This window comes from Primulina tabacum, chromosome 1, assembly GCF_025594145.1.
Source record: "Primulina tabacum isolate GXHZ01 chromosome 1, ASM2559414v2, whole genome shotgun sequence".
Taxonomy (NCBI): Eukaryota; Viridiplantae; Streptophyta; class Magnoliopsida; order Lamiales; family Gesneriaceae; genus Primulina; species Primulina tabacum.
Window position 1 is genome coordinate 50,532,419 of NC_134550.1, and position 26,047 is coordinate 50,558,465.

The 26,047-nt window shown below is 36.8% G+C and overlaps 2 protein-coding genes across 3 annotated transcripts; both read left to right on the forward strand.

The window, feature by feature from the left end:
- Positions 1-24,635, forward strand: LOC142546687 (N-terminal acetyltransferase A complex auxiliary subunit NAA15). Its single transcript, XM_075654534.1, has 26 exons — positions 1-188; positions 1,625-1,703; positions 3,122-3,204; positions 3,308-3,457; positions 4,746-4,861; positions 5,413-5,518; positions 6,108-6,179; positions 6,262-6,377; positions 8,496-8,628; positions 8,978-9,055; positions 9,140-9,193; positions 9,290-9,360; positions 13,252-13,306; positions 13,427-13,522; positions 20,390-20,518; positions 20,630-20,712; positions 20,803-21,033; positions 21,222-21,351; positions 21,431-21,535; positions 22,031-22,162; positions 22,422-22,478; positions 22,648-22,745; positions 22,865-22,923; positions 23,009-23,120; positions 23,205-23,305; positions 23,945-24,635. The coding sequence occupies exons 1-26, from the start codon at positions 138-140 to the stop codon at positions 24,151-24,153; spliced, it is 2,706 nt and encodes a 901-aa protein (XP_075510649.1). The 5' UTR covers positions 1-137; the 3' UTR covers positions 24,154-24,635.
- LOC142546693 (uncharacterized) lies at positions 10,532-13,055 on the forward strand. Of its 2 annotated transcripts, none has more exons than XM_075654547.1 (2): positions 10,532-12,076; positions 12,157-13,055. In XM_075654547.1, exons 1-2 carry the CDS (start codon positions 10,770-10,772, stop codon positions 12,764-12,766), a joined length of 1,917 nt encoding a protein of 638 aa, XP_075510662.1. In that variant the 5' UTR covers positions 10,532-10,769; the 3' UTR covers positions 12,767-13,055. The 2 variants fall into 2 exon arrangements, with proteins under 2 accessions (XP_075510662.1, XP_075510669.1); XM_075654554.1 differs by having other exon boundaries at positions 12,166-13,055.
- Positions 24,636-26,047: the final 1,412 nt, after the last annotated feature.

A 26,047-nucleotide genomic window follows, 5' to 3' on the forward strand; every position in this document is an offset into this window, starting at 1 on the left:
AACAAAACTATCCTTTGCAGCTGTTTACTGTGGTGGTCTCTCCATCAGAATTATCAGTGTTGCCGGTAGGGTTGCGCCAGATAAACCCTCCTCTCATTTCTCTCCCTCCCCTTCGTAATTTCTCCGGCGAATTTTCAATGGGGGCTTCACTACCTCCCAAAGAGGCCAACCTCTTCAAACTCATCGTTGTAAGTTTGCATCAATCTGAAATTTCCCTAGGATTATTATGCATTTGATCGTGATTATTCCACTATACGTTATCGATTTTTTCCTTGCGTTTGGCATGCGGCTTGTGCTTGTTAGCTTATGCATAATCCCTTTTTAGCTATGATTTTGTCGCTTTTTGTGCAATTTACATCTTATTCAAATTTCTGTCTTTGTTCATTACACTTCGGTTAAGATTTTTGTTCTGCTTTAGAAAGTTTTTTTTTGTGTGTGAAAAGGCGTTCTTTTTACTTGAGGGAAGAATAAATGGCCCATTCTGAGATTAATGAGGCTTATATCAGAAGCTATTGTTCTTTAGTTGTTTTATGTATGCTGCATGCTTGAAATCAAGTAAAGTTGTATCTTGAGGATATTATAGTCTCTAGTAGACTGAATTGATCTTTATGATTTTAAAATATATAGAATGTTTGGGTCTTGTTGAAAGTATTTTAATTGTTAGTCTCTTGGAATTATTTTGAGTTTTTTGTGTTTGCTTGAATATTTAACACTGTGCTAAACTCTAGCAAAGTCAGCAGGGACTTGATATGAGCAAAACTATAAGTAAGACACAAATAGTTAACAAAGTAAACAAATGTATGAACTGAAGAGAGATAACAAGTGTTCAAAGGTGTTGTAGCTCATCAATGTCCTCTCCTTTTCCACTCCAAAGGGAAATTGTTAGAATTTTTTATTCGTGAAGTACAGTTTACAATGACCTTTTTAAGATTACGTGATTGCAGTAAACTGTCTTGGCTAGTTATTCTCTCAACCGTTTAGATGTCAACCACCTGCTAATGCTGTATTCCAGTTCCAGCCAATCATTCCTGCCAGTTGACTGCTACAGCTTTCGTAGATCATCTTTACTGAATCTTGTTCTACGATTTAAATGAATACTAACCTATATGTTCTTCTCAACAACCTACTCGCCAAATAAACTTCTAAATCAGTTTTGTCATCATTCCAAAACACCAAAATATAATAAAAATCTGAAAAAAGATTTTAGATGCTTCATAACGTGAAATTTCAAGTGATAATTGATGTAGTATACTAATAAAATTCCTGGAACACGATTGTCATTGATCTTGAGTTTCTTAAATGAACAAAAGGAAAAGGATTAAGGAAGATGGAATGTATAAACTGTGAGTTAAATTCATAAGAGTATGGTAGTAAACCTTCTGCGTGTACCATAGAATTTGGACTGAAGTATTATTAACAGTGCATCAGCAACCGAATTTTTGACAAGAATCGTTTTCTACTAGCTATCATATACAATGAATATCATTTGATCTTCAATTATGTGCAAGTCAAATCAATTTAAATTTCGACAATATCTTTCTTGTAAGACATTTTTGTTTTGATTCTCATGGTTTTACAACTAGCTTGACTTTTTTGAGTCATAATCATTATTTGATAAGTGCAGAAATCTTACGAAACAAAACAGTATAAAAAGGGTTTAAAGACTGCTGATGCAATTTTAAAGAAGTTCCCTGATCATGGAGGTATGTGTCAGTCACAGTGATGAAGGTTTAATCTTTGTTTACTGGATGCCATCAATCACATTCTTTTACTTAAAAAAATATATCCATGGAAATATGTTTTATCTGCTGTTTATTATTCTAATCAACTTCCACTACCAAACCCATTTATTATGTAATTGAGTTTTTATTATTATTATTTTTAACTTTTTGTCTTGTGAAATCACTTATTTGGTAGTTGATTTGATAATTTATATTAAAGTTACGGGGTAATTTGTAGAGGAACTTGATACACTTCTTTCAATTTCTAGTCAACTTAGTGTAAAAAAATTACTTTCATTCTACTTTAGAGCCTATTCTATTCGTCTTATTTTTTCCAATTGTTACACATAATAGTTAAGATGAAATTTGCTTCAACTTCATGCACCTCTCTTCTCTTATCTTTTCATTGTGCTTATAAGTGTGTGGGAGGGGTAATGGTTCCAGGAAACTTTTCAACATCATCCTTCAGACAACTTACTTGTTTCTTTTCGTTTATTTTATGTTAGCGTATGAATCAGGTATTTGCACAATGTATTTGCTATGGGAATATTTGTCTACCATTATTACACTCCAAAGCTTTTTTATTTATTGGATTTTTCCCAAGTTGAGCTAAAATATGTATGGCGAGATTTGAGATCCCGGTGATTCCCACAGTTGTCTATAACCTCCTCAAGGTGTTTAACTATGATATAAACTTATTTCGAATCTTTTAGGACCCGGAAGAGCTGTTCATACATTCTAAAGCATGCAATTTTCCTCCACTTCAATTTTACCGAGCATGTGATTTAGACATTTATACTTTGGGGGCAATTCTCCAGAGCTCTGTATAGCTTGTGGGGTACACCCTCAATGATAGGATAATAGGTAAAAAAATGTAAACTGGATTGCATATTTCAAAATGTCCATCAATGTAGAAAATCTTTGTCAATAATATATTGATTTGTTGTGAATATAAATTGCGATGGAACCTGAGGATGCATTGAGCGGGGAGCTTCTCTCGTCTGTTGTATTTCTGTCTTCACCTTTAACTTCTCTATTTTGTTGGGAAATTAATGGTGGATTATGTCTATTGCTCTGATCAACCTATAGAAATTGGTCACTCATGTTCTATTGAAAATGTTATATGTTGAGCGATCCAATGGTCTCCGTGTAAAAATACCAAAAATCTTCTTGAGCTACATGCTCTTTGCTTTGTGACATTCATGATAGTTTTGATAATGCTCACTGAACTTTTATTTGTTCATGGGATGAGGGGGTAACAGGATAAGAGCTGGTAAGGTATTTCCCATCTGCTTATTCGCCAAGCAAACTACTTTGGTTTTTGTCCATAGATGCTAGTTTTTCACTCTTGATACTCGTTTGTGTTATTATATTTTATTTTTTTTATTTTTTGGTTGTAGAAACTCTATCAATGAAAGGTTTGATTTTGAATTGCATGGATCGCAAGTCAGAAGCATATGAACTTGTTAAACTTGGATTAAAGGTTAATTCATATTTACCGTTCCTTGAATTTAGTGTAAAGGCCATTTATGCTTTAACTGACTACCTTATTGTTTACACATCAAATCCACTTCCCATTTGTGCAGAATGACCTTAAGAGTCATGTTTGTTGGCATGTTTATGGTCTTTTGTATCGGTCGGACAGAGAATATAGGGAAGCGATTAAGAGTTATCGCAATGCGCTTAAAATTGATCCTGATAATATTGAAATACTCCGGGATCTCTCTCTTTTACAGGTATGCAACATCATAAGCACTTTTATGTGATATTTTATTGAACAAGAAGTCTTGTTATGCTAGAAGCGAGAGATGTAATATATATTTTAAAAATTAAATTGTTACGGTATTTGTTCTCAAATTTCCTCATCACCCCTCTGTGAGGGAATGTACATTTTGATCCCTTGCTGAATTTTTAATTAGGCATGGTTAATGGAATGATGAATACCCATGTTTTTTTCCCTGTGTTGTCTTTTTAGTCAACAAAAAGTCATACCAGGCTGGTTGTACAAAACAGTGTAGAGACTTGATTAGTCACCAGAATAATAAATCACAGGCTAGACATACAAAACAGTGTAGAGACTTGATTACTAACAGAATAATAGATCATCAAACAGACTAAGGTAGTGTTTGCAAAATGCTTAAAAAAATGTGACTACGAAATTTTCTTTTACAAAATTTTGCAATTCATAAAAGAAAAATCACCTTTTTTAAGCATTTGAAAACGCCACCTAAGTAGATTTGTTTGTGAATCTGATTGAGAAACATAATTTCCGTGTAAACTTAGTATAAACTTTTCTTTTCACGAGTGCCAATTGAAATGTTTGCCAGATGTCCACGACATTGTCTCGCAATCTGTACCCTTGCTACTATTTTTTATGTTTATCTTTTAAAAAGTTAAATTGCTTGAGCCAAATATCTTGGTTAAAGTGAGACCATGGAGTTTAAATAACTTGTTTAGAGTTAACTTCGACAAATGAACCTGGAAATTATTCAAAAAGAGAGGGCAGCAGTGTCTCTGTGGAGATTCTTATTCTTACAAGTTTAAAACAGTTCAATAGATATCAACAATCGCCATTCGGGTTTTGGCAAAAGGGCCTCTTTTTTCGATCTCTCTTCAAAAACCTTGCCTAAATTTGACATGCACCGTGTTCTTCTTGTGCTACCTATGTTAGTTTTAGATGTGTTCTGTTGTGTAATCCATAAAATGTCTAGTATGCTGTTGGACATGCAATGCACTTTTCAAAGGTTGTGAATCTAGTCATTTTTCCATACTGTTCTAACAATCAAAAACTTGTCCTCTGGATCTGTCTTCACGAGTGCGTGTTTAAATGATTCCTCCAAAATTTTCTAAACAATTGAGGAGAAAAGAGATTAAATTGTTTATAGTTCTTTGGACTCTTGCCCGTCTTACAAAGTAGAAAAAGAATATATTAAAACTTTCTGCTCTAGCTTGTTAGTAGCTTAGGGTTTTTTTGACATTGTCCAGCTAATATTGTGCCATGTTGTTTCCATATTTGTTTTACAGGCACAAATGCGCGACTTGTCTGGTTTTATTGAGACGAGGCAACAATTGCTCACCTTGAAACCTAATCATAGAATGAACTGGCTTGGATTTGCTGTTGCACATCACCTGAATTTCAAGTATGTTGTGGCTTATTTTCATTGTCTTAATATTTCATGCATCTCTTTCTGATTATTTTTTAAACACCTTGGAGGGAGGATATATTATGTTGCCCTTCTTCTTTAGAGCTCTATGGTTTCTTTTGCAGCCTTTCTGCTCAGCCTCCACCCCACTCCTTCAAAATATAAAGAATATTAGTAAATAATTTACTCAAATAAATAAAATAAAACTACTAGCAAGTAAAGTAAATCCATGTGTCTAATTGGTAATCCATTTGGAGTATCAGACATATTTGAAGCTATTTTGTAATTGAGGATTAGAATTCGCAAAGTCAATGACCGGAGACAAATTCTTCACGGTATATGTGGCAACATATACATGTGGCAATATATACTTGGACAAACTTCTTATTTTTGGATGGAGGAGATTGATAGTTTATTTTGTATACTTTGATACCGACTTGTAAATGTTGATATTTAAGTATAGTATAAAAACTCAGAAATCTTGGAAGCCTAATTAATTGTATATGATTTCTCATTTTGTGATAGTACTTACCTTTTTTAATTTCTAGTGCATTGAAGGCGGTTGATATCCTTGAAGCCTATGAAGGGACTCTCGAGGATGACTATCCTCCTGATAATGAACGTTGCGAGCATAACGAAATGCTTTTGTACAAGGTACTGGGCATGATTAACTTTATGTTGTTGACTGGAAGCTACTTGTGTATCTATAAATTGCTTGAAATATTTTCTTTTACCTTTGTTACATTTCGTGTAATAAATGTAGAACATATTGTTTTAGCATATAATTGTTGTACTTTGGAGCTGAGTTTGACGTTGCATGGCATACAAGTGCTTGAACCGTATGCACTTCTTTTGTCAGTTTCCTGAAATTTGGCTGTTTTATTGTTATTCACAGTGAGGCAATCTTTTACTGCTCTCTTTGAGACTTGAACTTTAAAGTAATCGTTTGGCATAGAATTTGGTCTCTAATTTACTTTTTTACTTGTTTAGATTAGATATTGGATATTATGCTCTAGACAAAGCAGGTTCCGGAGCTAGTGTTGAATGAACTGCAATGCATCTGGTTAACTATATCTAATATTATACGGGGACAGAAATTTATGTTTTTCCTCTGATTCTTGGGTTTTCCTCTTGCTTCGCAATTGTGCATCTTTAAAATATGGAATTCTTCCGACAAATATCTATCTGATTATTACATATCTATTTATTGTTTAATCAAACATTGAGGAAATATTTGCTACAGATTTCTTTGTTGGAAGAATGTGGGTTGGTTCAGAGGGCTCTTGAGGAGTTGCGCAACAAAGAATCCAAAATTGTAAGTGGTTGTAAAAGAATTAGGTGCACTGATATTTGATCTTGTTGTTAAACACCTAATATTTTGTAGTTCTGTACTGTAGATCGATAAATTATCTTTCAAGGAGCAGCAGGTCTCTCTACTCGAAAAGCTTGGCCTCTTTAACGAAGCAGAGGAGTTGTACATCGTGCTGCTTTCTATGAATCCTGACAATTACAGGTATCGTATTATAATAAATTTCGCCTATCAGAAACAATTCACTCTCAAAGGTTTTAGTCACTACATTGGTTTGTTACATCCTTGTAAACTTGTGAAACATGGTGTTTAAGTATGATCATTACATGTTCCTATTTTGATCCTTTGATTTGGAGAAATTATTGTTTTAATATTACAGGAGAAATGTTGTGAAAATTTAATTTTACTTTGAAGGATCGTGTGTGCTAGTGCCTTCGAAGGCATTTCGTACACAACAGTTTCCAATGAGCTTCAATAGCTCGTGTTCTAAGAATATTAACACCGATGAAGTAAATCGAGTTTGGTTTTAAAACCAAGCGGAAGAAACTTGAAGTAATCCTTCGTGAAAAATACTGCTATATTTAGAAAACATTTTAACTTATGTAAACTGACTAACTGAAATAAGACATATTAGTTTTTGCATTCTTCAGTTCAGTTACGGTGACAACTGAACTGACGAATACTCCAACTTATCAAAACAGTTTGAAACAATAGTTAATCAGTTAAATACACAAGATATGTTTATGGATGTTCGGAGACTTCAACTGCTCCTACGTCACCCCTTCTATCTCCACGGATAGGATCCACTAGAAGACTTTGATTTATACAACTACTTGTACAAACCCACTCGGCTAGGACTTACACTACTGCCTAAACTGAACTCCTAGCTACGACTGAAGGCAGCACCTTCCAGCCAACACTTCTTTAACGTCTATGTGTCAAAGACTACATACACAAGTTTAACGTCTTTGTGCAAGAGTGTTTTTGAGTGGTTTTGAGAGTGAGTGTGTATGTGAGAACTGAACAAAAGTGTTCTCACATACTGAGGGACAATGGCTTCTATACTAAGCAGATACAATGATAACGAGTTCCCTCTGGGCTTGAATGCTTCTATAAGCTGATTTGCAACTGAGCGTGCCCTTCTCTGTTTTTCTTTTTCTCACTCTCTTCTTGTTTTTTTATTATTGTTGAGTCTTCACTGATCTCCCTTTATATAGGCGGAAATAACTGATCGTACAGTGAGACTCATTTATTGTATCCGTTGCATTTTGAATCGGCTTCTTGGACTTTGTGTCTCGTCTTTTCGTCTGTCCTTCTGAAGCGTTTTGTCTTCTAATGCTCTGATGCAACGGCCATTATTGTCCTTTGACTGGACAAGGGGTTGTACCTTTACGTACAGCTGGAATCCATTTACTGTAAGCTTGTCTTAATCTGCAACTGAAAGGTTTTTAACTGATGCTTCAGTTTGGTCAGCTTGACTGATCTTCAGTTGGGCTTAATGAAATTAGTTGACTCGTCAGTTGAACTGATTTCACCTTTGTTCAGCTTGAACTGGTTAGTTGAGCTCTTCCAACTTCAGCTGGCTAGGCTTTTGAGATCTTCCTGCTGAATTACTTATCAACTGGACAATTAACAGAACTGCTTGATAGAAGAACCAGTTGGACTGATTTGGTCTCGGCGATCAGTTGGTTTAATCAGTTGATATCTTCGATAGCTTCAGTTATGATTTCGTGAACTGATTAGTTCAGTTTTAGCTGTCTGCGCAATAAGGTAAATGGTTAGAAATAAGATGATAAGTTTTGTTAACATCAAAATTAAGATTGCGAACTGAGAAGTTCCAACATACTTCTTCTTTGATTGGTCTTAAATGTCGAAGCTTGAGACAAAACAGCTGTTTTCCAACAAAATTTTCGCTAATGAGAGGTTTATGATGCCTTACAGAAAACCATGGCCTGCTCAATATGTTGTATTCCCAACTTATATGTATTGTGCAGTCAACTTTTAGAATCATGACATGGGCGATTCTACTTATTTCATTGATCTTGGGGATGGGAAATCGACACTGCTAACAGTATTTAAAAATATCAAAATACATTGTGTTTTTCCTTTGATACAAGTGGAGAAGTGGCTGCTGAGAGTCAGCTCTTATTTGTTCAGATTTAGGATTGATTTTTATTGAATAGTCAATAATGCAATCCATTTGAATGATCAGTTTTGTTTTTATCGAACATTTCAATTCACCTGAGTGATTAGCTTTATCATCTCATTTCTAGAAGTTTCGACATATATTCTTGTCGTACTTTTAATCGCTCGCCTATTTAGGTACTATGAAGGCCTCCAAAGGTGTAAGCAACTATATTCTGTTGATGGTCACTATTCTTCTGATGAAATTTGTCAGTTGGAGGCCTTGTATGAATCTCTTAGCAAACAATATAAGAGGTCATCTGCTGTGAAGGTACCACACCTGTTTTTTTTTTTGTTATCTGCTTCCTGGAAACTGCATCATCTCCTCTAAAATTCTATGTGCATCGTCACGCTGCACATAATTAAGAATTTAAGGTTGCAATTATTTCGTTTGTAAATGTCTAGTCACGCAGTTCATAATTTAATTTCCAGGAACTGTCTGTTGATGTTTTGCTTTAGAACCTATTTTCGTCTTCTTTTGATCATGTTTTTACTTTCCAAATTTGTATCAAGTTTTCCCAGGGAAAGGAAGTCTAGAATCTCATGGAAATGTTTTTGGACCTTTGTTTTTTCCAGATTTTGTTTTAATCATTTTGTTTTCTTGAATATCCACTGGACAGAGAATTCCACTTGATTTTCTAAGTGCTGAAAAATTTCATGTGGCAGCTGGACATTACATTCGACCTTTTCTGTCAAAGGTACCCTACTCAGTTGTTAATTTTACTAAATTGTTGGCTAGTTTGGGAGATGTTCTACTCACATATATTTTGATTCTTGTGTAGGGCATTCCCTCTCTATTTTCTGATCTTTCTCCTCTTTATGATCACCCTGGAAAGGTCAGTGAATTCTTCTATATGAATATTGATAATTGCATGGATGCATGGAGTTGTATGGTTGATGATGTTTAAAACTTTCCAACTACTTTTATTCAGGCAGATATTTTGGGGAAGTTATTTCTTGAGGTAGAGCACTCTATTAAGACAACAGGTGGATTTCCAGGGAGGTAATTTCTCTATGCCATTTCTTGGTATGGATGTGTGCAGAGATGAGCTTTTTTTGTTCTCGCCTAATTTACTTTTTGATTACATGCTCTTGCCTGACTTTACCTTTATTTATACTAAATTAATTTTCGTGGTCCAATGATTCATGCATATCCAAGTTTCTCTTTGAAGTTCCTTTTTTCTCATTCTGAACTATCCTTTTAGTAGGTTACATTCAAATTCTAGCGCTTTTGTGAGGTCAATCTATAGATTGAATTTTATAAATAGGGTAAATAATTCAAATTCATGCATGTTCTATGGAGATTTACCACAACTGCTTACAAGTTTGGATGGTGCCCATATTGGATATTTTCTACGTAGCACGGATACCTTGAAATTTTTTTTTGAAGTATCGGATACGGATACGACACGGATACGGATACGATACGCGGATACGCGTGTCGGATACCCCAAAATCCGTGTCGTTGACTTTGTTTAGGCTTGACCAGTCGGATACGTTTTGGACACGGCGAGGACACACCAAGGATACGGCGTGGATACGTTTTTCGGATACGTTTGGGCAAAATTGCAAATTTTTAAAAGTTTTAGGGGTTAATTAAAAAAAGTAAAATTGCTAAGGACTAAAAGGAAAATACTTTAACATATATTGGGCTGGGTTTTTAAATTCCAATATACATTTGTCGTCTCTTTCTTTCTCTTTCTGCTGAAGCCGCTCTCAACTCAACGCGTCGCCCTTCTTCTCTATTTCTGCCGCTGCTACTGCTGCCGCCACTGCCGTCGCCGCCGTCACTCGCCGCCGCCGCCGCCTGCAACCAAGAGGATAGTAATCTTTTCTGCATCTCTCTTATAATAAATAAATTAACTTTAATTTTTTTTTTTTTTTGAAAATCTCTTGGTTATACAGTGAGTATTCTATCTCTTGTTTTACTATAGGAAAATAATTTTCAAGCATCACAAAAGAGTTTAATGCTATAACATTATTTGTAAGAAAGAGGCTTACAGTGAACTATTGGCCATACAGTGAACTATTGGCCATACAGTATACGGTGAACTATATTTGTTGTAAATTAGAATTTGGTCAATTTGGATGACATCGTATTCTATGTGCCATGACTGAATTTATGTTTCTTGCTTTTCAAAACTTCTAACAGCCTATTTGCAATGGACATTTTTCAAAAGGAGAGTATACAAGAGGATGTAAATGATTTTTCTCCATTGTGGAAATTTGTAACGAAGATTGAAAAGGGAGCTGGTGGAGGAAATGTTACTTGGTCGTGTAACATTTGTTCTAAAGTGTGCAAGGGATCGTACTCGAGGGTGAAAGCACACCTATTAAAACTCAAAGGATTTGGAATTGCTGGTTGTGTGGCTGTTTCAATAGATCAAATAAAACATATGCAACAACTCCTGGATGACGCAGAATCGAGAAGGAAAAATGCTAAACCGAAAGAAAGAAGTACAATTGCCTTCATCATCTGCATCAGACATGGCTTCAAAATCCTCATGCAGTAGTCCTTTCTCTTTGCAAAGTGATGATCCAACAAAGAAGAGGAAAGGAACACTTGGCCCTCTTGAAAAAGCTTTTAATTTGAATGCGAGAGATGAGCTGCATTCTGAAATTGCGAGGTTGTTTTACACAGGGGGATTGTCTTTCAATATTGCTAGAAATCCTCATTATATTCGTGCTTTCAGTATGGCTACTCAACGAACGATTCCAGGTTATCTTTCACCGGGATACAATTTATTGAGAACCACACTTCTTCAAAGAGAAAAAGCTCATATTGAAAAGTTGTTGGAGCCAACAAAAGCTGCTTGGAAACAAAAAGGTGTTAGTATTTGTAGTGATGGGTGGTCAGATGTACAAAGAAGACCACTTATTAATACCATGGCAGTGTGTGAAAGTGGCCCTATGTTTCTAAAAGCAATAAATTGTGAAGGTGAGTACAAGGATAAAAGTTTCATCTCTAAGTTGCTCATCGATGCCATAAACGAAGTGGGACATCAGAATGTTGTCCAAGTGGTCACAGATAATGCTCCTGTATGCAAGGCCGCTGGTTTACTTGTTGAGGCAAAGTATCCACACATATTTTGGACACCTTGTGTTGTGCACACTTTGAATCTTGCTTTGAAGAATATTTGTGCACCTATTGACTCCATACAAAACAAAGAAGTCTTTGAAGAGTGCAAGTGGATAGCAGAAGTATCAGATAATGCTTTGATGATCAAGAATTTTATAATGAATCACAATATGAGATTATCGATGTTCAACGATAACTCAAACTTGAAGATGCTCTCACTTGCAGAGACTCGATTTGCTTCCACAATCATTATGCTTAAAAGGTTCAGGCAAATCAAGAAATGTCTTGAAAACATGGTGATTAGTGAAAGATGGGATCTGTACAAGGAGGATGACGTACTGAAGGCTAGAGCAGTGAAGTACAAGATATTAGATGAACAATTCTGGGAAAACATTGATTATATACTTTCTTTCACAAGTCCAATTTATGAGATGCTAAGGAAAGCAGACACTGATCATCCTTGTCTTCATTTAGTATATGAGTGGTGGAATGAAATGATAGAGAAGATTAGGGTTGCTATCTCGAAAGGGCCTCACAGTGGAGATTCAAAGTTTTATGAGATTGTTCATGATATTCTGGTGCAGCGATGGAATAAAAGCAATACACCTTTACATTGTTTGGCGCATTCTTTGAATCCGAGGTAAAACTCTAAAAAATTTAACTAAGTTTTAGCAAATTATACATATGAGTTCATATCTAATTATCAATCTTTTTGTATAGATATTACAGCGATGAGTGGCTCCAAGAATCTCCCAATCGTCTTCCTCCTCATAGGGATATCGAAGTTTCAAGGGAAAGAAAAAAGTGCATTGAAAGATATTATTCTTGTTCATCAGAACGAAGAAGTGTCAACGAGGAGTTTGCCTCTTTTTCAGCCGCCATTGACGACTTTTCTGATAATGATGCAATGCGTGATCGAGGTTTGATGTCTCCAACTAAGTGGTGGGTTATACATGGTGCTTCCACACCAACTCTTCAAAGTTTAGCTTTAAAGCTACTTGGGCAGCCTTCTTCTTCTTCTTGTTGTGAGAGAAATTGGAGCACCTACAATTTCATACACTCATTGAAGAGAAACAAAATAACACCACAAAGAGCAGAAGATTTGGTGTATGTTCACTACAATCTTCGTCTTTTATCAAGGAGGAGTCCACATTATAATGAAGGAGAAAGTAAGATGTGGGATGTTGGAGCGGATGCATTCGATTCCATGGACATGGAGGGTGCTGCTATCCTTGAAATTGCCAATTTGTCTCTTGACGTACCTGAATTGGAGTCAGTCTTATTTACTGATGAAGGCAGTGTTGGTGATGAAACCGATATGGATGTTTGATTTTTTTTACTTGTTTAAGATGAATTCCGCGTTTAATATTTTGTACCTAAGATATCATGATTAATAAAATATTACATCTATCTCTATGATTTTTACTTTTCAATACTAAATTTATATAAAATATAAATATATATAATATTTATATATATTTTAATGATTATCGTATCCTAGTCGTATCGTGTCTTATATTTTCAAAATTTGACGTGTCGCCGTATCCGTATCGTATTCGATACGATACTCGTACCTGTATCCATGCAACATAGGATATTTTATTTTTTACCTTTTTATATATCTACTGGTATGTCGAGAAACATTTGGCATATAGTTAGATTCGGAATGACTTTGAATTTTACCGTATTTTCAAACTCTTTTATGGTTCATATTTGCATGTCTCTAGAGTCTCATTGACCTCAACCCCTTGGTTGGATGATTAGTTTCTCCATTATACAGAATGTCATTTAAATTAAATATGATGGTATGTGCAGTGTTGACAAGGAGCCACCTCCAACACTTCTGTGGACTTTGTTTTATTTGTCTCAGGTAAGCTGTTACTCTTTGATGCATATGATGTTTTCCCTTCCCACAATAGCTCTGCTGGATTTTGTCTTGAGTTTGTTAAAGAAGCTTTCTTTGTTTTGCTGATTTGCTTTCTTTGTCCAGCATTATGACAGACGCGGTCTATATGATATTGCTCTCAAAAAAATTGACGAGGCCATAGAACACACTCCAACTGTTATTGATTTGTACTTGGTGAAGGTAATTATATGCTAGACTATTTTATTCTATTGCGCTGTTGATGTTTTAGTGAATATTTTCTTACAGTTTTTATTCCTTGAAATCAGTTGTGAGAAAAATCAGTTCCTCCGATGAGATTTGAGTAAGCATTGGAGATGTTTATGTTTCGCAAAAAGGCATCTTGTGTTATTCGGTGTTTGTTAGTGGAGAATAATTTCCTATCTGCATTTTGTTTGATACGGTCGCCATTTTTCCTTAGAAGTGGAACTTAGGTAAAGGTCTAGGATTGGAAATAATTCCCATCACTCTCTCTCTTTGCTTTTATTTTATTTTAAGTTATAAAGTTTATTATGTAATGAGTCTGACAAAACTAATGTTTCTGTTATTGCTCTAGATGCATCTAGGTTCCATCAGTAACTTTTCTTCTTCAATCATTGTCCTCTATTCCTGCTCATCGTCGACCGCATTCCCCCCCCCTCCCCCGGCGCCAGCCGTCGGCGGTCCTCTACCTTTTCGTCTTCTTTCATTTTCTTTATTCTCTCCTGTTGCCTCGTTTCTCCCCCTCCCGGTGATAGCGGCCGTCGCTGGAGTACCTCTTCGCTGGCGGTCTCTGTCTTCTTTCTAGCCAGCGGTCTTGTCTTCTCTCCGGCTTCCTGCTCTTTTGTTGATAATGGTGCCTTCTGACCGCTCTCTGTACTGAGGCCTCTTCTCTGTGTTTTGTTGCTTCTAGATCGCTGAACATTAGCGCCTTCAAGAAGATGTATGCCCTGAACAGGGCTATGTCGTATCAACGGAGGTCATTTCCTGTTTTTAGGCCAGTAGTTGGGGATGAAGAAGTGAAGATCAAACAAAACGTGTTCACGCTGAGGGTGGGCACCTGGGGGTTCTTCAATATGGTGGTCTGAAAAACTAGGAACATTAGCTATGTGCTTGATCTAGATCCAGAAGAGGCACGTTGGATCAGTTTAAAATTTAAGGATTTCGTCAATCTTCCTTCTTTGTGCTCGGATTTTAATAGCTGCTTTAGGGGAAGAAATGCAGTATTTACCGTTCAGAGATTTACAAACAAACGAGCTTCCTAGAGGTGTCTAAATTCAACAAGCTAAGCAGAAAACAGATCACTTTAGTGCCTAGTGGTTACAATTCAGGGGGTTGGAAAAGAATTTCCAACATCTTGGCAAATTTACTGGCAGGGAACTCTCAGAGGAAGGCCCAACCCATTCTAGAACGCGGCAACGCTCCAGGTAGAGGTAACTTCGTACATGAGAAAGATAGACTAAACGAGATTGAGCTTCGTCGAGGGCTGAAGGTCATTGAGGACAGTGGTAGGCAAATGGTGGATAAAAAATGGCATGAAGCACTTATTGTTACCAAAGGAAGGGTCAACATTTCATGGGAGCATATACAACTTGCTCTTGGTAACTATGTAAACAGAAGGGTTGAACTATTTCCTTTTCAAGCTAATAAAGCCGTGAGATGGCCTTCCAATTTGTCAGAATTATCTTATTTTCTAAAATTAAAGAGACGATTCTTCGACAGAAGGGTGTCTTTGGTCTTTGAGGAGTGGAGACCAGAAGTCAACACGTCAGACATGGTTTATAATTGCTGCAGTAGCTGGTTAGGATCTTTGGCCTTGAAACTTATGGTCGCCAGATACTTTTAAAATTGTCGGGGATCGTTGTGGGGGTTTGATGGACATTAGCGCTGACACGTTATACTTCAGAGATCTTGGGGCAGCTAAGATCAAGGTGAAAGGTACCGAAGGAGGGTTTATAAAAGTAGGATGAAGATTCTGTTGGATGGGGAGGACAAGGGACTACAAAGATTCGAATTCAGGTTGATACTTTTGACATAATAGCCTATGAGTATTACGAACGACAATCATACGCTCAAGTCGTGGTTAATGGCAAAAGGACTTTGGCGGGTTGGGGTAATTCAAACATTCGTAGAAAACAAAGAGTTGCGGATTCTATCAGCTGCTCTACGATTTCAAAAAGAATTGTCCCTAAAGAAGTTAAAGAATTCAGAAGATCACCCATTCAATCCCTGATAAACCACGAGTCCGAGGAGCAAGCTAGGCACAAAGCTTTACTGCCTAGCCACGTCTCTTGTCAATCAGAGTCTTCAGCTCACACCGAGGAAGAGGTAGTGGATCTTAAGGGGCTGTTCTCATCATCTCCCGGACTTTTGCCTGCTACCGGGTCACTTCAACCTGAAAATGCGAAACCTATAGTGGGAGAGTTACTATCTTGTTTTCATTCATCATTTCTTAATTACTCATTCGAGCTTCATTCTATTCTATCTTCGTCGTTCTTTGTTCCGGGGTTGTCTGGTGGTTTTCTAGGAGGGCAAATGAGGGTAGATGCTAAGACGAGTATAGAGATTAATTTCCAAAGGGGCTGAGATGGAGATCAAGTCTTGTGCTGAGAGTACGATTCCGGGAATGTATTCAGAGTATAAGTGTTGGGAAGGTGTCAAGAAATCAACTGGCGTCTTAAGCAGAGAACTAAACAGACTGAAGTGCGTGATTAACTACAAGAAAGGCTCGACTTCGAAGGGTCCAAATGCGTTGATATGAAAATATGCTCTTGGAAAATTAGGGGTGGAGGGGCAACAAGAAGCCGAAAACTAGTTCGCACTGTTTTACGCAAGGAAAAACCGGATATCGGGTGCTTCTAGAAATCAAGAAACAAACGGTGGATAATCGATTCGTTGCAAGTTTGTGGAAGTTCAGATTTGTTGATTGGGTAATCTTACAGGCATTAGGAAGATCTGATGGTATTTTAGTGATGTGAGATTCTAGAGTGGTGGTAGTCAGTGATAATTTGATAGGGGGATTTTCGGTCTCGATTGAGATCCGTTGGAAAGATGATATCAAATCGGGGTTCTCAGCTATTTACGGACCATGCAAGCCAAGAGATAGAGAACTCTTTTCGGACGAACTGGCGGGCTTGAAATCAATACGAGGTGACAAGTGGTGCTTGGGAGAATACTTTAATGTAGTCAGAAACACGGGAGAAAAGATGAATGGCCTTTCAAATACTACGAGCATGTCGTGTTTTGACAATTTGATCAGGGAATTGAGACTGCATGACCCCTTTTTATTGAACACAAAGTAAACGTGGTCTAACTTCGGGGCTACTCTGATTTGTTGCCGTTTAGGCTGATACATGTTCTCCGGGGGATGGATGAACATTTTCCCCACTTTCAAACAAACGGTGCTACCCATAACTACTTCTGATCACTATCCAGTGTTGTTTGATACTGCTAAGTTGAGTTGGGGTCGATCTCTTTTCAGATTTGAGAATGCTTGGCTGTCACATCAAACTTTGAAAGACTCAGTTTTGTCCTGGTGGAACAATGGGGTTAGTCAGGGGTGGGAATTGTATAAGTTTATGAAAAAACTCAAAGGAACAAAAGTTGGGGTTTCCAAATGGAATAAAGAGGTCTTTGGAGACGTGGATGTTGAATACACGGAGTTGGTAAAGAGAATTAAACATTTGGATGATTTAGAAGCAGGGGGAAATTGGTTAGATTTTCTTAATGAGGAAAGAAGGGCGGCGAGGTGTGAACTTGAAGTCATATCGTTTAGAAAGTTCCGGATGGAAAGTCAAAAAGCAAAAGTGCGATGGTTGGGGGACGAGGATCAGAATTCCAAATTTTTCCATGCTTTACTGAATAATCGAAGGAATAGGTCAATGATAGATAAGGTGGAACCGGAGGATGAGTCTGTGGTTACGGAGGAGAGCCAGATTGAATAGACCATTATAGGTTTTTACAGAAATCTTTATAGGAAATCGGATGGTGATGGGAGGGGGTTTCGATGGGTTGGAGTGGAGCCTTTAGATAGGCTTGAAGCAGAGGAGTTGGAGATTCCGTTTTCTTAGGAAGAGATTAAAAAAGCGGTGTTTGAAAGCGATGGATCGAAAGCTCCAGGGCTGGACGAGTTTACCTTGGCTTTCTATCAAAAGTGTTGGGATACAGTCAAAGCGGATTTAATGAAGGTGTTTGCTGAATTCTTCGAAGGAGGCGTTGTTAATGGTATCACCAATGAAACTTACATTTGTGTGATCCCAAAGAAACAAGAAGTGATCAAGGTTAAAGACTTTAGACCAATTAGCCTGATAACGGGCATGTAAAAGATCTTGGCTAAAGTTTTAACCAACAGGTCGAAGAAAGTCTTGAGCAATACAATAGTGGAAAACCGGTGTGCATTTATTCAAGGGAGACATATTGTAGGTTCTCTTATCGCGAATGAAATAGTAGATGAATGCAGACGGAAAAAGAGGAAAGGGTGGGTGCTTAAAGTTGATTTGGAAATGGCATACAATAACGTAGATTGGAGATTTCTGGACTTTGTGCTTCAAGAGAAAGGATTTGGTGTTAGATGAAGAAAGTGGATTAAGGGTTGTGTATCCAATGTCTCTTTTTCAATTTTTATTAATGGATGGCCACGAGGCAAATTTAAAGGGGAGCGAGGTCTTAGGCTAGAGGACTCATTATCCCTTTTCCGTTTTAATCTAGTGATCGATGGATTGGGGCGTTTGGTAGACATGGCAAGGGTACAGATGAAGTAAGAGGGCTGGAGTAGGGCTGTAAGGAGAGACAAAATAGAAATCTCTCACACCCAATTCGCAAACGATACTTTGATTTTTGTCCAATCAGAGAGAGACATCTGCTTGCTTTGGGGGAAATTCTCAATTCTTTCAGCCTTAAATCGAGATTGAAAATTGACTTGGAAAAAAGCGTTTTGTTGGAATTAAATTATTCGGAAGTGGAGGAGGTCGAAGGTTTGGTTTTAGCGATTGGGTGTAAAAAAGAGAAGTGGCCAGTTAAGTATCTCGGGGCACGTTGGGAGGCAATCCTAGGAATTTTGATTTTTGGGAACCCGTGGTTTTCAAAATGTCTAAGAAACTAGCAAGCGGAAAAAAACGTTTCTCCCAAGGGGGGTTGCTTAATATTGATAAAGTCGGTGTTAAGTGCAATGCCAATGTATTTCATGTCTCTCTTTAAAGTGCAAATTCGGGTAGCAAAAAAGGTGGAAAAATTAATGAGGGACTTTATGTGGGACGGAGACGATGGGAAGGCGCATTGTCATGTAGTTGCCTGGGATCAAGTTTGTAAACCAAAAGATAGGGAGGTCTAGGCTTGGGAAATATTTGTTTGAAGAATAAGGCACTTTTAGGGAAATGTTGGTGGAGATGTTCAGTGGAAAAGGATTCCTTGTGAAAAAAAGTTATCAAGAGCATTTATGGTCTACAAGAAAATGTGTGGGACATGGGGTTGGCTAGGAACTCGACTTTTAGAAGCCCTTGGAAATTTATATCTCGTTCTTACCCGACTTATCATCTATTAATTAGGGCGGTGCTCAAAAGGGGGAATCTCATTCGTTTTTGGGAGGATCATTGGGGGGGAGGGGTTCGTCGTTCAAAGAGCGTTTTCCATCTCTGATTCAGATTTCCACGTCCCTTAACAAACCTGTTAGCAACTTAATCAGTGTCGTGGACTTCCCGGTTAACTCCAACTTTGACTGGGATCTGCGTTTCAGAACTCTTTTTTTACGATCAACAACTTTCTTTATTCCCGTATTTCATTAATATCTGGAAAGTACCTATCCTGCATAAAGTTGAAGTTTTCTCGTGAATTGTAGCTTTGAGAAAATTGCCGACTTGCGATTCGTTGCAAAAGTGATGGCCTGTCTGTGCTTTAAGCCCGCACTGGTGTAGCATATGCCTGAACAAAGAGGATCAAGACCATATATTGTTGCATTGTTCGTTCACGAGCGGAATTTGAATAAAAGTATTGCAGGAATTGGGTTTCGAATGGACCTTTTCAAGAAACATGTTTCTTTTGGAGCCAAGCTTACTTACCGGGAGGAGAACTAGGAATTTTTGGTATCTGGTAATTCATTGCCTATTTTGGTCAATTTGGTTGGAGCGGAACAACAGAATTTTCACAGACATAGCCGAGTCTACGGACGAGGAATTAGAGAAGATTAAATTCAGAGTCGCGAGTTGGACGACAAAGTTGCCAGATTTTAACCTCTTTTTTTCAGACGTAGCGAGGGATTGGAAATTTCTATGCTATTGACAAAAGTGTAATAGTTTTCTTTCTTTGATGTTTGTTTGCGGATTTCTCATCTGCTTTTTTGTACTTTGTTATCTTATTCTAATAAAATTTTCGTTTACAATAAAAAAAAAAGATATCTAAAAACTTGTCAGATTAGTAAGATCATGTTCCATTGGACCTGGGGGAGGATAATTTTTTATTGAACAGCTAATAATACTATCATATGGGCTATACCACGAAAGTGTGTGAGTAGGCGAGGCGTTTATGAGTTCAATTCACATAAAAACTGCAATTTATCGATTGGAGATGTTGAATCCATTATTGTGGTAAATGAAAGCCAACAATATTAGGGGTGAAGCTAGATTATTTTCCTGTAATGTGGCTTTTTAATGCATAATGCTCTTTTCTCTTCCATTCCATATATGTTGTGTGTCATCCCTATAACTGCATGCATTCTTGATTTGGGTCCATGAATATCTCAGTTTAATCCTCTCTCAGACACACACACACACTGCGCACCCCACAAGATGGTAGTATATTTGCTTCCAGAGTGTTTTGACTTGAGTTTTTTGTGAAAGCTTCTTTGACCTGAGTAAATGATGTTTTGGGATATGGTTTGTTGTCCTTCATTCCTCATAATATATGACTTAGATATAAATATCTTGGTTTCAATGTGTTTACTTATTAAACTTCGAATTCCTGTTTACTAATAAGATTCGTATGTCTCACTTACCCTTGGGTTAAGAACCTATTAATATCTATTTGGAGATTACATGGTTGCTGTAGCGCTAATATATTTTTGTGGCTTTATTATCACAGAGCCGTATTCTTAAGCATGCTGGTGACCTGGCAGCAGCGGCTGCATTGGCTGATGAAGCAAGATGCATGGATCTTGCGGATCGCTATGTCAATAGTCAATGTGTTAAGCGTATGCTACAATCTGATCAGGTTCAATGTCATTCTATTCCACCTTTACATAACCTTGCTCAGATAATTCTTTGTTACATTAGCGCATGTTTTCCCTTTCATTATGCCCTTATCCTGGACATTTTGTTCTAGGTTGTCTTGGCAGAAAAGACAGCTGTCTTGTTCACTAAAGATGGGGAACAGCACAATAACCTTTATGATATGCAGTGCATGTGGTATGTCTTTTTTAACAAATTTCTAATTTTTTTACTTCTTTCAAGTAAACAAACATATACATAAGCTGTTTTTTACCCATTATTATTAAGGTATGAGCTAGCATCGGGAGAAAGCTATCTACGCCAAGGGGACCTTGGAAGGGCTTTGAAGAAATTCTTATCTGTGGAAAAGCATTATGCTGACATTACTGAGGACCAATTTGACTTCCATGCCTATTGTTTAAGAAAAATGACTCTCCGAACTTATGTAGAAATGCTGAAATTTCAAGATCGTCTTCACTCGTATTGTTATTTTCATAAAGCAGCTGCTGGAGTAATCGAGTACTCTTTCTATATTTCTCCGCTGATATATTTTCTGGCTTCATCATCTTCTCAATAATATTTCTTGTAACATGGGATCCTATGGGCTGAAGTACTTCTCATATTGCCATCACGATCAGTGACTAATAAGTACAGATTTGGTGTCTTCTTTTCCGACCTTTGTTCCTGACATTTGAAATGATTTGCAGATGCTACTTAAAACTGTATGATTCTCCTTCAAAGTCATCTGCAGAAGATGAGGAGATATCAAAGTTGCCAACTTCACAGAAAAAAAAGTTAAGGCAAAAGCAGAGGAAAGCTGAGGCCCGAGCTAAGAAAGTGATCAGCTTTCTAGCCTTAGCTTCCCTGAAAGAAGTAGTTTAACATAGTTTCTGAGTCATTGATTGCAATGGTGCAGGAAGCAGAAGTCAAGGAAGGATCAAATGCCCCTACTGTTTCAAGATCTGGAAAACGCCATGCAAAATCAGTAGATACTGATCCGCATGGAGAGAAGTTATTGCAGGTATTTTTTTATGCTTTCATGGGAGTACATGTTATTGTTAAAATTCCTTTTAGCAAGATATCTATCCTGATGCCTTCAAATTTCTTTAATCAGCTTAGGTCATCTTATGTCTTCGTCATTAAAATGAAATTGTTTTAGTAGTCCCTAATGAAATTATCTTTGTATTTTGAATTTTTAGTTAATTTTATTGCTGTGGTTGAATGATGATATATTTTATTCAAACGAGGAAATTTAGGTAATACACATTATTTTGGATATTTAAAGTTAGACTTGTGAAGTCTTGGCATTATTGTTGAAATACAAGCACTCCTAATTTTGTTTATTATCTGTTTATTTGTCATCCAAGTGGGAGTGTTGAGGCTAATTTCAGTAAAACATTTTATGCAAGAAGCTAGCTTTTATCCACCTGTCGCAGTTAATAAATAGTAACAGATTGTTGAAAACACACTTGCCAAAATTGATGTGGAGCGATTATACTGTAATCTATACTTGTAGGTTGAAGATCCCTTGATGGAAGCTGCAAAGTATTTGAAGCTACTTCAGAAACACTCTTCTAATTCCTTGGAGACACACCTGCTCTCCTTTGAAGTCTATATGAGAAAGCAGAAAATTATACTTGCATTGCAGGTGAAGTCTTCACTACATAGTTTTGCAGCAAACATTTTCTAAAATTCTCCTGGAAGCCATTATTTATCTTTTTTGCATGATTTCGTCAGGCGGAAATTGTACCTTGTGTGCATCATGATGGGTGTTGTTTTTTTTATTATCTTTCCTTCCTCTATCAACCTGACATTGGGCTGCCTCAGTCTCCGGATTATGTTCCTTCGATGCTTCAGCTTTTTTAAAATTTTGGGAGTGATGGAAATCATCTCATTATTTACCACAGGCAGTAAAGCATATGCAGCGTTTGGATGCCGATGACCCAGACACACATCGATGCCTGGTATGGTAGATATCTATTGGATCATTTTCACCAATATAATATGCATTCGCATGAAGACATTTTTATCTTATATATGGGAATTGTATTTGTGCTAGATTTTAATTCACTTTCTTATGATTCCAGATGGAATGATTTGCTGTTTGCTGTACTTGATACTTGCTTTTTGCAGATAAAATTCTTCCATAAAGTGGAAACCATACCAGCTCCTGTAACTTATACCGAAAAGCTTGTATGCGGTGTTTTAGAAGCTGAGCGTCCTTTATTTAGGTACTTTCTTATGTCTACTTTTTCCTTCACTTGTTGGGTGAATCTCTGCTACCCGATTTTCACTGTTGTTGGTGCACTGAGTGAGATCATAGATTTGTTCACTTCCTTTTGTTTTGCAGCCAGTTGCATGGAAAATCTCTTGTTGAGGCAAACACCCTTTTCCTTGAGGCACATAAAGGTCATAATCTACCAATTTGAATATTGATTATTAGTTATTACAGTAATTTGTCCGTAATATTACATTTTTCGTATAATTTTGACAGATTCGTTGAGGCATAGAGCTGCTGTAGCAGAAATGATTTTTGTTACGGAGCCAAACAAGAAGGATGAGGCTATTAACTTGATAGAAGAATCAACTAACAACCAAGTTTCACTGTATGTCGCGTTATTAAAATGTATTTTAAACCATCAATCCACAATTTCCTGCACGATCGAGTAGCTTTTTTTTCTCTCTCTCAGCAATGGAGCTCTTGGGTCCATCAGAAACTGGAAACTAAAGGACTGCATTAGAGTCCACGCATCACTAGAGTCGACTCTTGATGACCATAGTGCTGCATCAAGTAAGTCATTAGTTAAATCTATGGTATCCGTAGATTACAGTCTTATAATTTCTCTTCTTAACACAAGGAGCATCAGATGCCTAGAGTAAAATTGTTGATATATCAGTATGAGCTGCATCACACTTGTAGCCCTTTATAGAGTCCGTTTACATTTTGACTGTAGTCTTTTGGTTTTTTAATATTATCTCGTATCCACATGAAGAAAATTTGCTTCAACACGTTTGCTCAATGATACATCCTATGGAACGTTGAAATTTGACGTGTTATCAGAGTGCGAGACTGAAATTAAGAACACATATGGTTGATCTATGTACCAGATTTTAGGTCCTGAACCTGTTTTAGGTCACAAGCAAGAATACAAATATACACGACAAATTGAACTTTTACTAGCTGCTTAAGGTTGAGATTTATATTTTTACAAGAATCTATAGATTGACTTCTTTAGTCTCCGATTTCAGTAATGGAAGTGGCACAAGACATTGGGACAATTTATTCAAGCATGTACTTCTTATGTGATTGTGTTTATTGATGGTAGAAATAGTCAAATTATAAAAGCACAAAAGAATGGAAGCCTCTTGTCATTTTACCAGATTAAGAAAAATCTTTCCTTCATGTGACTTCATTTGTCGTGCTTTGTAGGATGGAAGGCTCGATGTGCTGAGTACTTCCCACACTCCTCGTACTTTGAGGGCAAACACAGCTCTGTTATCTCCAATTCAGCTTACCACCCATTTCACGTAACTGAAAATGGTGGCGACATTTCAGTTACTAACCACCGTGCATTCCCAGTTGCATCAAACGGAAATGTAGAAAAACTGGAGGCATTAAAAAATCTTGTCATTCAATAGTGTCTATTTGGATCTTGGACATGGCTGCTTCACCTTGGAAAAATGATTATCAGGCTACGATGATCAAGAGAAGATCATCGGCCCTCTTGATCATCGGCCCAACTTAGAAATATGGCCAGGCAAGAGGAGAAACTTCTGCAATATTGGTTCTGAAGTTTCATCAACCAGGATTTCACCATACTCTGGTATGCGCTATGTTGCAAGTACGTATACCATAAGCACATTCGGTGTTGGTTTGTATTATCTTGTCTTCCTCTCGATTACTGGACCATGAGAGGCTCGTGTTTGGCTTGTGATTTGGAGGCAAATTTGCAAGAAATCTTCTTTCGGATACTCTGCTTATAAACCTACATCAAATCAATAGGGGTATTAAACCTCAAAAAAATTGTATTACTTGTTAAATCATCTACATTTTTGTGATGTACAAGTTCTTTTAGTTACGGAATTTTGTTAGCATATGACCAAGAAATAAATTTCTACAAGAGTTTCTTATTTTTTTAGCAAGTGTTAATTTATCCTTGAATCTCTTTATCATTAAAACTTCTTGTTAAATTCATCCATGATTATCTTATCAGAGACCTCACCAGCTAAAAGGTCTGATCAAGCTCGAACTTATTTCTTGGTCATTGGTTTAAATTTAACTTGTAATGCCAAATATCTCATGACCATCTTTACGGATTCAAAGTTACAACATACAAGAACTCTACGCCAATAAAAACTCCACGAAAATGTTGTAAATGATTTTTTTCATATAAAAATATGTTTACATAAGATATCTCTTGTATATCTTTCAATCGGCTAGATAATTCAATGTATTTCATACGTGAAATCCATATTTTAAAAATATTGCACTTGAGATTAATGTAATTATGGTCCACCCTCCCTCCCTACTCCCTAGGAGAACTAGGAAAAGCCAACTTCTTCAGAGTGATTTATAAGATATAGTTATACGGGCAAGTGGAGCATGGTAATATTTTTTTTTAGATTCCTGCGATACTAAACCATATTTGCCAAATCTTTATTAGACTACGACGATGACAATCGTAAAATTATGCAAGCTTTTTATATATCTCTCAATATTTCCGGGAAGTGTTCCAATAACTAGTGAGATATCATTTCTATACGGTTAAAGCTCCTAAATTTCGACTGAAATTTCATAAAATGAAATGAATGAAATGAAATTTGGAGGTAGCCGTGTTAACAAAGAAAATGACATTTTATTATTTAAAAAAGAGAGAAAAGAAAAAGACATTTGAGGCAGAAATAGGAAGAGGGACGAGATGAGCTGTAATTTGGTACACAGGACGTCTCTGTTATAATCTCCGTATGTCATTCAGTGTAAACGAATTGAGGTGGTTTATGAGTTTTTTGAGATGACTCGAAAAATATTTGATTCGTATTCGAACTTATCAAATTCGAGTCGAACTCGAACATGTTCAAACTTTTTTCCAAACCGAACTCGAGTCTAAATTAATTTGTTGGATTGTTCGTAAGTCGCCCGCGAGCTTTAGTATTTTTTAATATAATATAATTATGTATTAAATAAATAGAATTCGAGCCTTTCGAGTACTTATTTTCGAACAATGATTCAACTAGTTCGGGCGCATGTTCAAATCTTTCAAGTCGAACTCGAACTCAACTCGAGCTTTAATTCGAAACAAATTCGAGTCAAAAGTTAAAAAAAATTCTGAATTTCAAATCGAGCTCGAACTCGAATAGAACTAATTCGAGTCTTCAAATTTTCGCGGTATTCAACTCGATTCGATTCGTTTACAATCTTATTTAGAGTCCACTAATGTTTATTTCTGAATCTTTATTTCTGCCCTAATAATTTAAAAAAAAAAACCTAATATATTTGGTATATTTATGATTGATTGATTTATTTATTTCACGT